This window comes from Camelus dromedarius, chromosome 20, assembly GCF_036321535.1.
Source record: "Camelus dromedarius isolate mCamDro1 chromosome 20, mCamDro1.pat, whole genome shotgun sequence".
Lineage (NCBI taxonomy): Eukaryota > Metazoa > Chordata > Mammalia > Artiodactyla > Camelidae > Camelus > Camelus dromedarius.
Window position 1 is genome coordinate 21,611,506 of NC_087455.1, and position 15,426 is coordinate 21,626,931.

The window sequence follows — 15,426 nt, forward strand, 5'->3', positions numbered from 1 at the left end:
TAACAACTATCATTTAAGAAATAAACTATAGTTATTTATTCAGAATAACTTCTATACAAGAAGCATTTAAACAATTAATTCTTATTAATTAAAAAAGAAATAGAAGAATGGAAATGTGAAAATAAGTAAAAATTCTTGGATGGTAATTTGAATCAAGGTGATACATATTTGGGGAAAGTTTAATAATTTTATGGGATTACATATTGTATCCTTGATCTTCAGGGGGAGTCTTAACAAAAGCTCTATTAAAAATAAGATTTTATTCACTGGAAAAAAAATAATGTTTCATTTATGTTTTAAAGTTGGTTGCAATGGCTGTGTAAACCATTTAACCAACACACAATACAACATGAGCCACATGTCCAATTTATGTTCCTTTTATATTCTTTAATAATGATATGGTTATAATTGATTTAAAATATTTAGATAAGTTATTAGTTATTCTTATGTTTGGTATGATAATTAGAAACAGAAGTAAACAGATGAGTTTATTATTTTTAAATTCATATTTTTGAATAATCTTTCTCTCTATTTACCATTGATCAGGGCTTTGAACAGTTAACTATTCCTACAGTAAGTTGGGAGGAATGGAGAAGGTGTTATTTTAGCTCCTTTTGCATTCACATACAAGATGATTAATTTTTCAACCATTTTTCCACTGAAGACAATCAAAACATATTTTTCACATAGCTTCTTTTAAAAGCTAAATACTTTATACAGTTCTATGAAAACATTTTGCACATATAAGTAAAAAAGCTTCTTTATAATGTAATATCAGATATTTCTATTGGAATCATAGCTTATTAATTAATTTAGAATATTTAGAATGATTGTACACTTCACAGCTTCTGACATATCTAGACAACATAAGGAACTTAAATACTTATCACAGAGTAGTACAAACAAGAGTACAATCATTCTCAGGCTACTATAAATATCCGTATTTCAATTTGAAAAGACTACACTTTGGTATAAACACTTCGGTTTTTCCCACTTCTCCACCCTTGTGATCAAATTAGATATGCCTTTGATTATAATGGTAAAGGCATAACAAGATGAAGCAATGTTTTCCATGCAGGTGTAGTAATTAAATTATTCATGTCTAAAGACTTAAGCTCTCTTTTCCCAGTGAAGTCCCAAGCCCTGCTGGGATATGATTCTTGCTACTCTGGTTTGGGCTTAGAATGCTTTTTCCTACAGGATTGATATTGCAAATCATTCAGTCTTTTTGTACTTCAGTTATCTCATTTGTAAAACAAAGAGTTGAACCAAATGATCATGAAATCGCTTGTACAGTTAAAATACTGTATAATTTTCATGAACACTGAGTTCAGATAAAATTGATCTTGTGAGTTAATCTGGGTACCTATCATTTTTACATTGTTTTCATGAGAACATGTTAATATTTAAAATATTAACAGCCCGCCGGTAATATCTTTCAAACACAACCCAAGTGTAACTTGTACATTGGTCCAACATGAGAGTAGAGATAGGTTATTAATCACCACTGGCCCTGTGTCACTCATTTTCTGTACGATCTAGTTTTTTGTTAATGAAAGGCCATCTCTCAAAAATTGGATTTTATTAGTTCAGTGGAGGGTTGGTTTGTTTTAACATAGTATGTCTATCATTTTTCTTAAAGGGAAATAAATTAATCTATATATACAAAAGTTTTGGGTCAAGAGCCACAGACTCAAACACCAATAGGCTCATTGCTTATCAACTAATGATATTAATCCAGATAAGTTTTACATGTGCTCCAAGTGAAGGAAAAAATTCTGCCAAATTTCTTTTACAGCCTTATCTGTATATTTACATGATTTTCTAGTCAAAAGCATCTTTATATGAAAAGCTGAAATATATTCATGTTTATGAGGTGTAGAAATTCACTTGTAGTTTTCTCAGCAATTAGTGCAGTGTTTTGCACATAGTAAATAATAACTAGCTCAGAAAAGGTATTGGTATTTGGAATGAAATTTTGAATGAATGTTATATGCTTTCGATAATGATAGTGATGATGTTGCCAGAATCAGTGGTGAGGGCAGCAACAGTGATGGCAAAGACCTTAACACAGTAGTGAGATGTACTATTTCAGTTGTATTTAGAAGAGTGGCCCTTTCCAGAATGACATTAAATGTTCTTTTTTTCTTTCTATGACTATGGACAAAACAGTGAGATTGTTTCTGAAAAGAATAATAATAACTGTAGAAGAAAAGTCTTTTGGGGACCCAAAACAATAAATAAGACCATTTCTCTACTAGTGCAATTTATTGTGTTTCTTGAACAATGTGTACTAGGTGGATTTATTTCAATAACTCCTTTATGCTCCACTTTGTGTGTATATATTCCTTGCGGAATGTTAAGGGACTAAAAGGGTATTTATAGAATCTGATGATTTGGACTAAATGACTTGATAAACTCTCTTCGAAAACTAATATTCTATCATCTTTACTGGTTTCCATTGTTAAAATTACTACTATTACTTCTGAACATCACATTTGGCAGAGTTTTTTTTTTAAAGGTTAATTTCATTTGTTTATATATAGACTTTAAATTTTTTAAGAGATTATAGAAAGGTGACTCGGTATAGTGTATGTATTTTTTTGTCTGTGAATGTATGAGTTGTTATCATGTATATTAAGCACCTGCTGGACAAGATGCTTTACAGATCAATCTTTAAAACAATCCTATGGAGTGGGTATTATTTTGCAGATTAGGAAGAAGATTCAGAAAGGTTTAGTAACTTGGTTAAGGTCACAAAATAGTAAATACCAAAGCTGATCAAATCTAGGTTTATAAAACTGTAAACCCCAGAGTCTTTATTACTAATGTTTTATTTTGTAATAACTATGAATACAAAAGTTACTTAACTGATTCTGCTATTCCTCTGAATTCTTAAATCTACCCCTAAAAATTGTTGAGTCTTCAGAACATATAATAACTTATTTATTAAGAACACATTTTATATGTTATATAAATCATATTAATATATTTCAAGATAACGGAAATTGATTCCTCTGTTATTAATGATACAAAATAATTATTTAATCACTTAGAACAAAAGCACTTGTAAATATACTATAAAATATCTTCCTCATTTTTCTCAAGAACATATCCAAAAATTAATTTACTTTTTCCTTTTTGTTCAGAATATTTTTCTTGGCTCTTAATTGTCAGATTTTGCTGTAGTAAGATTTCTTCAGTGACTTTCAAGGCTACTTGTTCAATAGTAGACTTCAGGCTCTATAGGGTAATAGGTCTTGAGACCAGGCTCAAGACAGATTTGTGTTCCATGAATTCAATTCTTAGCTCTTCCCCTTGCTGGCTTTGTAATTTTTGATGGTTGTCTTAACATACTTGTTTCTTTTTTTTTTTTTTTTGCGTATTTAAAGTGAAGATAACAGCACTACCTCAAAGGTTGTTTTGAGGATCAGTCTAGCTGAAATGTATGAAGAACTTAGCCTGGATCCTTACATATAGTAAGAGTTCAATGAATGATAATAGTTTACTATTATGCCCTTTAATTTTTTAAAAAATATAATTTTTATTCATTTAGTAAATAAATGAATATACCAGATATTCCATTTTCTACATTCTACCAGCAGTAAATTCTCCCCTTTTTAATTGGGCATTTGTAATAGACTCTGATCCAGGAAAATAAATCTCAGAACATGGCAGAATTCTATCTACTATAAATTCTATCTATTATAACAGAAAATATACTTTAAATTCCCTCTGTTATGAATATGTATAAACATGACTCTCAACATGGTGAGGCTAGAGCCCAAGTTAAAGAGATTACTGGTGATAATTTTTTTTAAAAAACCGAGAAATTCCTTCAAAATGTTGTTCAGTGATGTACTCCCCCATCTGTCATCCTAAAATAGATGGAAATTCTGTGAATTAAAGAGCTCTTAGTGGAACTTTTAAGAATTGACAGGTTCAGGGTGCTGTGCCTGCAGGAAAGATGTGGCATGTGTAGGAGGTGATATGGAGTGTGGTAAAGAATTCATTAAGAACAAGAATTTGAATCCAGGTTTAATGTCGGATTGTATGTGAAAGTCCCGATTATATAACAGAGAAACAAAGCTGCTCTGGTTGAAATAGGACATAGGTGGATCAGGAACCATGTCCACATACCAGCCCTCTTGCCTCCAGAGCTGTCCTCTACACAGGGGAAACTACTTGCTTTCATTCTTTCATAAAGTTAACTCTCAGTAAGAACTAGATGACAGTAAAATTGTAATCACTTGAGTTCTATCCTATGTTAGTCTCCCTGATTTCAAAAGGCCTGTATTTTTCCATAAATAGATGGCAATAAAAACAAGATGGGAATCAGAGATTTTACACATTAAAAGAGACTTTAATGACATATCAATCAAATGAAATATATGGATATGTTTGGATCCTGATTTGATGAAATCAACTGTTAAAGTACTTTTTCTTTGGAGAAAATCAGGGAAATGAGATCAAGAAATTGTTATTAGATGATAGAAAGAGATTATTGCTATTTTTACTAGATGCAGTAATTACATTGTTGTTATTTTTTTAAGTCCTTATATGCTAGAGATACATACTGACACATTTATGGAAAGAAATACGATATTGGGAGTCCTTTTAAAGTATTCCCAGGTTGGAAATACAGAGGGAGATAAGAGAGAACAAATGAAACAAAATTGGCAAATGTTGATAAGTATTGATAAGTGTTGAAAGTAGACGATGGATCTGGGGGTGGTGTTTATTTTACTATTCTCTCTACTTTGGATATGTTTGGAACTTTTCATAATAAGAAAAAAATCCCACAAACTTATATTATATTCAATGTGGGAATATTTTCCTGACCTAAATCTGTCTGGCATAGTTGGGATTTGGCAGACATATTCTGCCAAATGTGTAGAAAAATATCTTAAGGATAATTAAAGACACCCATCCAAGTTGAAATTGAGGTAAAAAAAGAAGTGTTAATAAAATATTCTAACACTTAAAACTTTTAATTTTGCTCTTCTGTTTTAATTATTTTAAACATGCAATAAAGTTGCTTATTGTGCTATTCTAGATTTCATTGCTTTTTAAACACCAAATTAATTTTCGTGTGTTAGGAAATGTTGCAACTGCCAAATTGTAGATAAGCTACTAGCTTGCCATTGAATAGACATTTGCTCCTGGAACAGTTAAACAAAATTGAACTATATGTGCTACAGGAGGGTTGATTTTTTTTTTTTTTTTTTGACAAAGCCTATATATTTAAAATGTGTCAAATAGGGAGTTTTGAAATTTTGGTGGTAAACAAATGGTCACATTATAGACAGAAAGCTAGCTTTAGAAAAGCCTGAAAGTAGATATTACAGATTTCCTCAGTGAGCCTAGTTTATGGGTTGACAGAAGTATCACACAAGAAATTTCTAACAGGAAAATAAATTAGGATTTCATTTACTGTTACAAGTTCAAAGCAAGACTAGATTTCTGAAGCTTCCTAGTTACTGGATAATTGGGTGTCATGTTCAGAGCGATAATTTTTTTAATAACATCTTTTATTTCCTAATTATTGTAAAATAACAACAATAAAGTTTTGCTATATTTATTTTCTAGCCAGAATGATCTCATTGTACTCTGTGAACTGCTAACCTAGAATTTATAGAATTATTTGCTCTAGGGCAGGACTGGCCCCAGCATTCAGGAAGGAGCCAAGCTTCTGCGTGAATATTGTAGTAGCCCCTAGATAATTTGTATGATTCACATGACTCACCTTAACTAAAATGGTATAAATTGGTATAAAGCACCTCATTATGAGTTAATGGTTTAATAATATTATATTATAATAATAAGCATAAGTATTTGGAATCTCACTGATATGTAGAAAATGTAAAAGTTATACCAAAATACCAATGAATTTCTCACTTCGTGTATCACTTAATGCAACTTCTACCCAAACTTTTACCATGCTAGATGATGTTTTAAAAATAAGTAGCACACTGATTTTATTTGGGGCTGGTTTTAAAAGTTCTACTTTTGGGTGCTTTTGAGAGTCAATTGTCATATATTTAACTTTTATTTATATATAGTTTTTATAAAATTGAAGTTTTAATTGGATACCTTGTAAACTTCTTTAAATGAGAAAGTCTTTAAAATCATGAGGTATCTAAGTGGCATAACGATCCCAAAATGCAACCTTGAAGCTATTTACATAAGTAGTTTCACAGCTGGAGCATATAGAGAGCAAAGGGTTCTGTGCTTGTTATTCATCTAAAAAGGAAGTCTTTTGCATACATGGACCTGTCTACACTATTATCTTTAAATATTCATATGAGATGAAAGTATGAGGCAAAATTCATATAAAGCTAGTCAAACTTTATAATAAATTATGTCACCAACAATTATTTTTTATGCTTTTACACATAACCAAGTCCAGTCCTAAACACATCTTTGGTTTAAATCTTCTTTATTTCTGTTCTGTTGGCAGTGTGGGTGCACATGTGTGGTGTTTTTTTGTTTGTTTGTTTTTTGTTTTTTGTTTTTTTTTTCTGTGCTGTGTGTTGAATGAACTGCAAGCTGAGCAAAACAGGGGTGACTTCTTAAAAATTTTGTAGTAGAGTGATCAACCAGCTGAGTGCTTAATCTAATCATAATGAACCCTAGAATACAAAAGAATGTGTAGATTTTGCAAAGGAGTAACAGGAATGTTGAGAATCAAGCTGAGATCTAATAGGAATTTATAATATATTTTTATTCTCTTTTTCTGCCCAGACTTCCTTCTGTTTGGAACTATTTCTTTTGTGACGGAGTTTCAACCCCTTTGCAATAGAGCAGCACAGGCTTAAGGTGAAGGGAGTAAACAAAAACAAGAATTGAATGCTCTGTCACCTTGTTCCCCTCTTCTTAGCCCATGTAGAAAGCTACTAATTACATTTTCATATTTCACCCGAAAGGATAGAATGCAGAATCAAATAGTTAGAGACATGCCATAACTATTCTGAATTCAAAAGACAAGTGAACCTTGATTAAAATAGCTGGAATACTCTTCTAACCCAATCAGTTCTATCATTTGTTCTAAATTCTCATGTATGAAAATCAGAATTAGAAAAGATATGCTTTTTAACATCAAATGTCAATTAAATTTTGCCTGTCAGTAAACTCTCTGATTGAATTAGTAGCATAAACATTTACAAAGCTGAATTACCAGTAATAGTAACTAATATTTATCACTATCTTTGAGGCACTGTCCAAAGTGTTTTACAGGCATCAGTTTAGATAATATTCACATCAATCCTGTGAGGTTAGGTACTTTATTATCCCTATTTTGCCCGTGAGGAAATTGAGGCATGAAAAGGTGAAGTAACTTTCCTGTGTAGCTCATCCTAGGTTCAATCCTTGAGAGTCTGAATTCTTAACTCTTGATTAGGCAGTTTTCTGAAATGCCCTCATATCAGTTATTAGGGCATTTCGGACCCATAGATTGGTCGTTTGAAAACAGTAGTCCTTCTAAATCTGCTCAGCTGCAAATTCTGACAATCTTTAAACTACTCTATTTGTTCTTTCACGGAGCAAAGAAATCTTGTCATTTCAGCAGCCTGGCATCACAATTAATAAGGCACCACCAGTCTGACCATTAGAGCTACCACTGCTGGAGAGACCTACTGTCCTGCCTTCCTCCAATAAATTTGAACCCCTTTACATCAAAGCAAGTTTGAATCAGACCTGAATTTACCACAACCTCTTAGAAATTTTAATTTTGACTATTCAGCACCTTCTCCAGAAGTGGTTAGATCATTTACCATAGTCATTGACCCAGTCTGATTCTGAGTTTTTTCCTTCTTATACTAGTATACCATTGGGATACTCTGTGAATTATTCCCTTCTGAGAGAAAAACAAATTTGGCAAAACAAAATTGAAGTTCTTCTTTATTTGTATAAACTCAGTTTTCATTTTTTAATCCAATAACTCTAATCCTGATCACTGAATAACAGTAATCATGTCCATGTTTGTTTTATCATCTTCATTTAAAGTTAATTAATTGCTAAATCAGTGAACCTCTGTACCGTGTTATTCTGATGGCACAAAAATTAAATGTAACTTCCAAAATTTTTTGACTTACTTAGGCAATGGTAGAACATTTCAGCAATATCCCAGAGTACAGTTTATGGAAAAGGGAACTTCACCTTCTTTGTTATGTTTATTCATTTTCTAAATAAACACACAGTCCTTTGGACACTGAACCATTTGGTTCATTATGTCACACCCCAAGCACCCATTATACTGTTTCCCACCATGGTATTTTCAAAGAGATTGTTGGTCTCCACAGAGTATTCTAACAGTTAAGCCATACTAATGCTTAGGAGTTTCTTTCTGCCATACCAGGCTTCTCTCATTATTTATTGACTGACATTTGGGATGGCTAAATTAAGCAGAATGGACAAATTCTCAGGAATTAAATGAACATGACTAAAGGAGAAAGGATTTGAAAAAATTGGGGTAAAATAAGAAACAAATGCTCTTTGAAATTTAAGTGAACACTTAAACCATGCAGACTTTCTCAGTAAATGGAACCCTGCCTCTCTGTTTTGGTTGAATATAATACTGTAAAAATGAAATGTCAAGTAAACCTTGCTTCATATACAAAGAAGAGTAGGTAGACACAACGCCTGGTTTCATTCTAAGTTTGCTCATGGGAAAGCAAGTGAACTAGGACAAAATTTTAAAGTTAGGATATTTACCTACATTTAATATAATCTATTTAAGTCATTTAAACAGGCTATTTAAGTTATTTTACAAAATCTAAATTATAAATTTCTCTAAAATGCAGTCTGGGACTCTCCCCAAATGTTGCCTGTTAGAAGTTGTTGGTAGAGGATTTGCTTTGAAGAATGGATTAAACGACTGACATAGCAGTGATGTACATGGAAAGATGTGTCCAGAGTACCATTTTTGGTTTATAATTAATCTAATTGGCTGATCTAACATCTTTTGATACGTAGAATAAAGGCAAGCTACCAACTTAAATGACCACAAATATAATTGGTGGAGTCTAAGACCAGAGACCCTTTCTGTATCAGTCTCCTTTTTCGTCACAGCATTTAGCTCAGTTCCTGATACATCATAGAATAGAATCAATGAATAAATAAACTGTAATCTAGGATAAAATATATGGAAAATAAGAGGCTCAGAAGTAGTTTCAGGCATAATAGTAGAACATTTGCATAGGCTTGTTTGTAGAGATTTTTATGTCTATTTCTATCTTCCTGGGTTTCCCTTTCTTCTTCCTGGCTTGCAATAACACATGTAACATTATAAAAATGGATTTTTAACAAAAGAGTCAGAAATGTCATTTTTAACATCTATTATGCATAGGGAAGGAAAAAGCTCCTTTAAAACAGTGTTTCCTTTAAGAAAAAGCTTAGTGTTTATAGCCTACTCTAATAGCTTGAGAGCGTAGTGCTTTTGATATCAACATGCAAATCTCCAGAGAAAGACAAAGAAGCTTGGAGCCCAGATGCAAAGAACTGTCTATCTGGTGAAAACTAAAAAAGAGGCTAGAAGGTTGCTAATCATTCCAGAAAGCATAATCAGCCCAGGCTTGGCAGGTTAATTGTTAATTCCTAGGGGGAAAAAAGGGTGGTCTAGCCAGTAGGCTGAGATATTAGCTTTTAGAAGTGTTAAAAAGGGTATTCTTTTTTAAAGAGAGCATAATCATTACTCCCATACAAATATAAAATAACCATGTATTAAAATTTTTAACTCATTAATTAATAAAGGACTCAGTAAGATTTTACAGTGACTCAAAAAAGAATTCAAATAACCAAATATAGATTGATGGATGGATGAATGGATGGATGGATGGATGGATAGATAGATAGATAGACAGACAGATGGATGGAATACTGAAATGAGCTTACAAACACTTACAAAACAGATCTGTCTTTTGGATGATAATAATCCTTTGCATTACACCACAGCCCCATGAACACAGGTGACCCAGAATGATGTGCTAGACAACATCTTGCTTACCAAAAAACAACATTCAGTTACCTTTTTGTCCACCTTAAAATAGTTTGTATTTTTTTCTGCATTAGTCTCAACTATGCAAAGGGTGCAGTTGGTTATTCTGAACATTTTAGAAGCAGAATACCTACTGCTGTCTGAACACAGAAAACTAAGTAAATTAAGATATGTACAGACAATGCAGAAACAAACATAAGAAAAACTATGAGATTCTTGAGATTTCTGGCTAAGAATGGGTGATTTGGTTCAGAATTGTAACATATTAGTTTAGTGAGAATAGTTAACTTGATAATGTGTAGGAAATCCGATCACTATGTTAATGTTCTTGATTTTTCATGCTACAAAACACTTATTCAACATGCACTTTTAAATGTCATCTTTCTCATATAATGATTCAGTGCCCCCTCAGAGTTTTTTTTTCCTAATAAAAACTATTTTTAATTTAAAATTTCCATTGGCCATGTTTCTGCAGGGTAAAGTTGCAGTTAAAGAGAAGTAGCTTAATGATTGCTTAATAAGGCAAGATTCACCACTCCACTCCCTCACCCCCTACCCTTCTCAGTTCTCCCTAATCTCACCATGGAATTACTACAATAAATTACAGGCACTAGTTACTAACACCACTCAAAAGGGCATGCCCTAGAGTTTACTTAATAGAATGCAAATATACAGTATTAGTGGCTATATCATTACAAGTAAGTCTCAACATACCTAACGTACAGGTAACACAAAACTCTGGTCTATCTGTAGAGAAGAAATAATTAAGAACAAAAAGCCTACAAACAAGAAAAAAAGGAGAATTTTTTTCTTTTTCCTTAGAAAAAAGCTCTCGGATCACTGTGTATTTTATTTGTTTTAGATGTTGCTTGTAAATGTTGTGGTTTGCTTGAAAATTAGTCATATTACCTAGTGGAATACTTGAAATATTTAGGAAGACAGAGGTAAAGGATATTGAATTTTAGCACTTTTCCTAGTTGCTTCCCAGAAAGACATAGAGAAAGATTATATTATCTGTCAAGAGCCTGTTGCGCAACATACTCGATTTAGCAAAATTCCTGTGGTTAGATTACCATGATTTGGGGAGAGGGGAGGGGGAAAAAGGGAGCATGTGGAAATGCAATAGCAATGTCTGCATTATAATGGAAACTTTTAAAGACGCATTTGAAAATAGATCATCCAAACACCAATCTAAACAAATGCAAAAACAGAAAACAAAATTTTTCTTGATACTTTTGGGAGTATTTTTGAAATAGTTGGGATTTAGTAGACCCAAATATGGATATTTTAAAAAGATTTGAACTGGAAACTTTTCATATGACTTGTAAACCATTAAAATAATTAACTACATGTATCTGATTTGATAGAAACATAATTTTTTTCCCACATCTTTGAGGAAATGTTTTAAGGAGAATTATTTATGACATTCAGCGCTCTAAGGTTCAAGAATTGTTCAGAGCCACAATACTGTGTTTATTTTTTTACCCCACAAAGAACTGGACTGAGATCACCAGCTTATTTTAGCAGGCCAAAAATAAGTCTAGCTTCGTTGATAATATGTATGAGTTCATATGCAAAATTCAACATGTTTCAAGTGAACTAGCCTGTCTTCATATGACCACTGCAGGATGACCATAACCTTGATTTAAGGTGTAAAATCAAAGATCTTAAAAACATATATATATATATTTGTGCAATGTATAGTTTAATTACAGTAATGTGATTTTGAATTTATAAAAGTTACCTTGCTTTTACTTTATTAAACTTTTAAAAAATCATTCTTTTAAACCCCACAATTTTTCTATTCAATGAAATGTTTTATGGATGAATTTTATTACCTATTTCGTTTTTTAAAAACATTTCTGCTTTGGAATATGTTTTCTTTTAAGTTATAGTTTGGGTAGCTTCTGCATGTAAAATTAATATATTGTTAAAGGAAAAGTATAAAATGAAGTAAAAAGGAGACACTTATAAAATTCTATTGAGGTGGGGAAGGTACAGCTCAGTGCTAGAGTGCATGCCCAGCATGCATGATGTCCTGGGTTCAATCCCCAGTACCTCCACTAAAAAAATAAATAGATAAAAATAAATAAACCTAATTACACCCCCTGAAAAAAAAAAAAAAAACTCTATTGGTTAAGTACATCAGATCTGTACTTACCATGAAAATGTAATCATTTTGGAAATTTTATATCTCGGTTAAAGTTAAACCATTTCAATTGCCAAGGAATCAAAAATAATATGTCTTTATTTTGGCAGAAGATTAGCAATAAATGTTTAGGGATCATTTTTAACTCAGAATGTGAATTAAACACCATACCTTAAAAGTAACTTGCTGATATTTTTCTAGTGAAACTATTGTTTATAATGGTATAGTACTTTAAAAACAATCTAAAAACAAAGTCCCCTAAATTAAAACTTTGTCTATGTCATCTAAAAGAGGAAAAAAAAATTAGAAAAAGAGAAGAGAGCCACAAAGTGAAATGAATCAAACTACCTATAGAAAAATAAAAAGTAGTTATTATAAAGCATTAATCACCAACCTTATGATTTCTGATCTAAATTAAATGTTATACCCTATTTAATTTACTTTTAAAAATAGTCTCTTCTTAAAATTTCATTGTTTTTAGGCCATGGTCATTACTTTTATGACCTGAGATACATGTGTCAGTCATTTCAACCAATTGGCACCTATCCTATTTTAAAGGTAGAAGAAAAAGATGACTATTATATTGTAATACTTTGTTCTCTCTCTCCTCCTCTTTCTATTTTTTTGTTTTGTTTTTTGTTTTTGTTTTTGGATGGTTGGTGATTTGTTTGCTTCTCCTGGTTCCTGTTGATCAGTGGTGTTTGGCCAGTTTGTATTTTTCCAGACATCACTCCACGATGTTGTTGAGGTGTATGATGGGCCAACTCAGCAATCTTCTCTGTTATCTTCCCTCTCAGGATCCCATTCAGGTATCCTTTAATAGAACTGCCGTGCATCAGTTGTTGATTAAAGACTGACTTTGATTGGTATTGTAGTGAAAGTTGAGATTTATGTCATCCATATTAGAAATAAGTAAAGTGAAAATAGAATCATTCTTTATTTAAAAAAAAGAATAGAAACATAATTAAAAGTAATTCAAATGCTTGAGAAAAATACAACCAACTATTCTCTGGAATTGTAATCAAGTAAATATAATAGTTAGTCACTTAGTCTGTGGTATTTAATGTAATATTTAAAGATTCTTTAAAGATGAGGCAATATTATCAAAATATAATAAAAAGCCTTCCAGTAATAAGGTTGCAATTGAAGCTGAACCCAAAAAAAAATATATTGTCAGTGGTAGGTTATATTAAAGTGATTTGATAGAACATAGATTGATGTTTTCAAATGACAGTGTAAATTAATATAATTTGTTAGGTTTACTGAATGAAATTATTTATGATATCTTAGTGTTTGTTTTGTTGAGTAGGAGAATCACTTCCACTGAGTTCAGGTAATCAGATCACAATTCGATTTACTTCAGTTGGACCAATAACAGCTAAGGGATTTCACTTTGTTTATCAAGGTAAGTGACCCTGTAGCATAGAAACACACTAAGGAATCATATCAGTTTCCATGCTATGTTCAGAGTTATTGAATGATGAGAGCCTCATAACCATATAGGAAAGACAATAGTTGTGTTGTTTTTTTAACAGTTTTGCCCTGTCCCCTCTTCCATTATTAGAAAGCTGTTATTTTGATCAAATCAAAAAAGACCTGTTACTTCCATCATCATTCTCAAGTTAACTGCATGCTTTTCCTTCCTTCCAACATATTGTTTGCAAAACATCCATTTTTCTTTCCTGACTGTGCTTCACTCTCCATATTCTATTTCCTCATAGTCTAGCAATCTCAATTAAAAATGTACACTTTTGTGTGGATGTACTTAGACATGCCAAGGAAATTATTACTCCATTCTAAAATTTTAGTTTTTCTTTCTTTTACAAGAATTCAAACTTTCTTCATGGCTATTAAATATTTTGTGCAATTCAAAGTCAATTTACATAGTTTTTTGTCACTTTTTATAGATATCCTTCCACAATATATTAAGCTAAATTAAGAACTATCATCTGAATATTTTGTTTGAATTGTGTATGATTATGTAGTGGTTATTCTCAAATGTATCTTGAACTTTATTCCTAATAAATTTGTAAAACTTTATGATTTGATATTCCTATTAAACCCTCTTTCCAATTATAATATTGGCTATAATATTATACTGTTTCATTTTTAATAGTATTCCCTCTCTAAATAGTTTGTGGTATTATGAATTTTAAAAGGCACTATAACAAATAAAGTTATTTTCACTCAAATCACATAAGAGGAATCAATCTATTTGAAATTCATCCTATCATTTTTTTGGGCTGTTGTCAAACTCCTTAATCCCATCTGTATGTGTTTTAAAAAGAAAAAACATCCTGTTATCATTCTATTTTACTTAATCAAAAAAAAAAAAAGTCACAATTGAAGGACATACCTATAAAGCCTAAAAACAATTCCAATTTGACATTGTATGATTATTAAAATAAAAACTTCTATTGTTGTTAATCTGTCTGACTTCTGTTCTGCTTAGCCTGAATGTAGTTATTGCCTTTGTCAATAATAAACATGTTTTGGACAACTAAGTTTATGAACGTGCTATGAAATTAATCAAGTGTTGTTTGCTTTTTTAAATCTAAGTTTTTAAGAACCAAATACTGGGAAAAAATGACCTTATGTAACCTGACACATTTTTTGTATGCTTGATATTCTAATTTAAATATAGATATAGATTTCAGTTATCATTCCATAAATTGAAATATCTAACTCAAGCTACATTGTTATATTGATAAGCGGTTGGTAAAACAAGCACAAAAAAACACCAGAAAAAAACTTCATTGATGTTGTTTAAAGGATCAAAAATAAAATGTTTTTTAAGTAAAAAATCTTAGTGACAATTGCAATATTCATTTTGAATTGTGTTTCATTTAAAAGTTTTAAAACTGTATTCAAATTTTTAGCTGAAGTTCTGTTTAGTGAAGATTTGTTCGAAATCTGTTTGAATAGTTACAGTTTGAAATATGTATTTCTCTACCAAATAAAAAATTAAAACCAACACTTATTTGTACACAGCTGTTCCTAGAACAAGTTCCACACAATGCAGTTCTGTGCCTGAACCAAGATTTGGAAGAAGGATTGGCAATGAATTTGCAGTTGGTTCACTGGTTCTTTTTGAATGTAATCCAGGATATATCCTCCATGGATCCATTGCAATTAGATGTGATACAGTGCCGAATTCTTTGGCCCAGTGGAATGATTCCTTACCGACCTGTATTGGTGAGTATATAAATTTGTATGGTTTGTGATTATACCTATTTTATATCACAATCAGTTATCTTGCATCTTTCAACATTTCTATTCTAGA

At 31.4% G+C, this 15,426-nt stretch overlaps 1 protein-coding gene across 1 annotated transcript in view; it reads left to right on the forward strand.

Annotated features, from left to right (window-relative positions):
* The window catches only part of CSMD3 (CUB and Sushi multiple domains 3), a 1,010,791-nt gene that overhangs the window by 848,070 nt on the left and 147,295 nt on the right, over nt 1–15,426 (forward strand). The window contains exons 33-35 of the mRNA XM_064476888.1: nt 12,839–12,952; nt 13,453–13,548; nt 15,135–15,338. Of these exons, the coding sequence (XP_064332958.1) occupies nt 12,839–12,952; nt 13,453–13,548; nt 15,135–15,338 (414 nt within the window). The remainder of the gene's footprint in view (nt 1–12,838; nt 12,953–13,452; nt 13,549–15,134; nt 15,339–15,426) is intronic.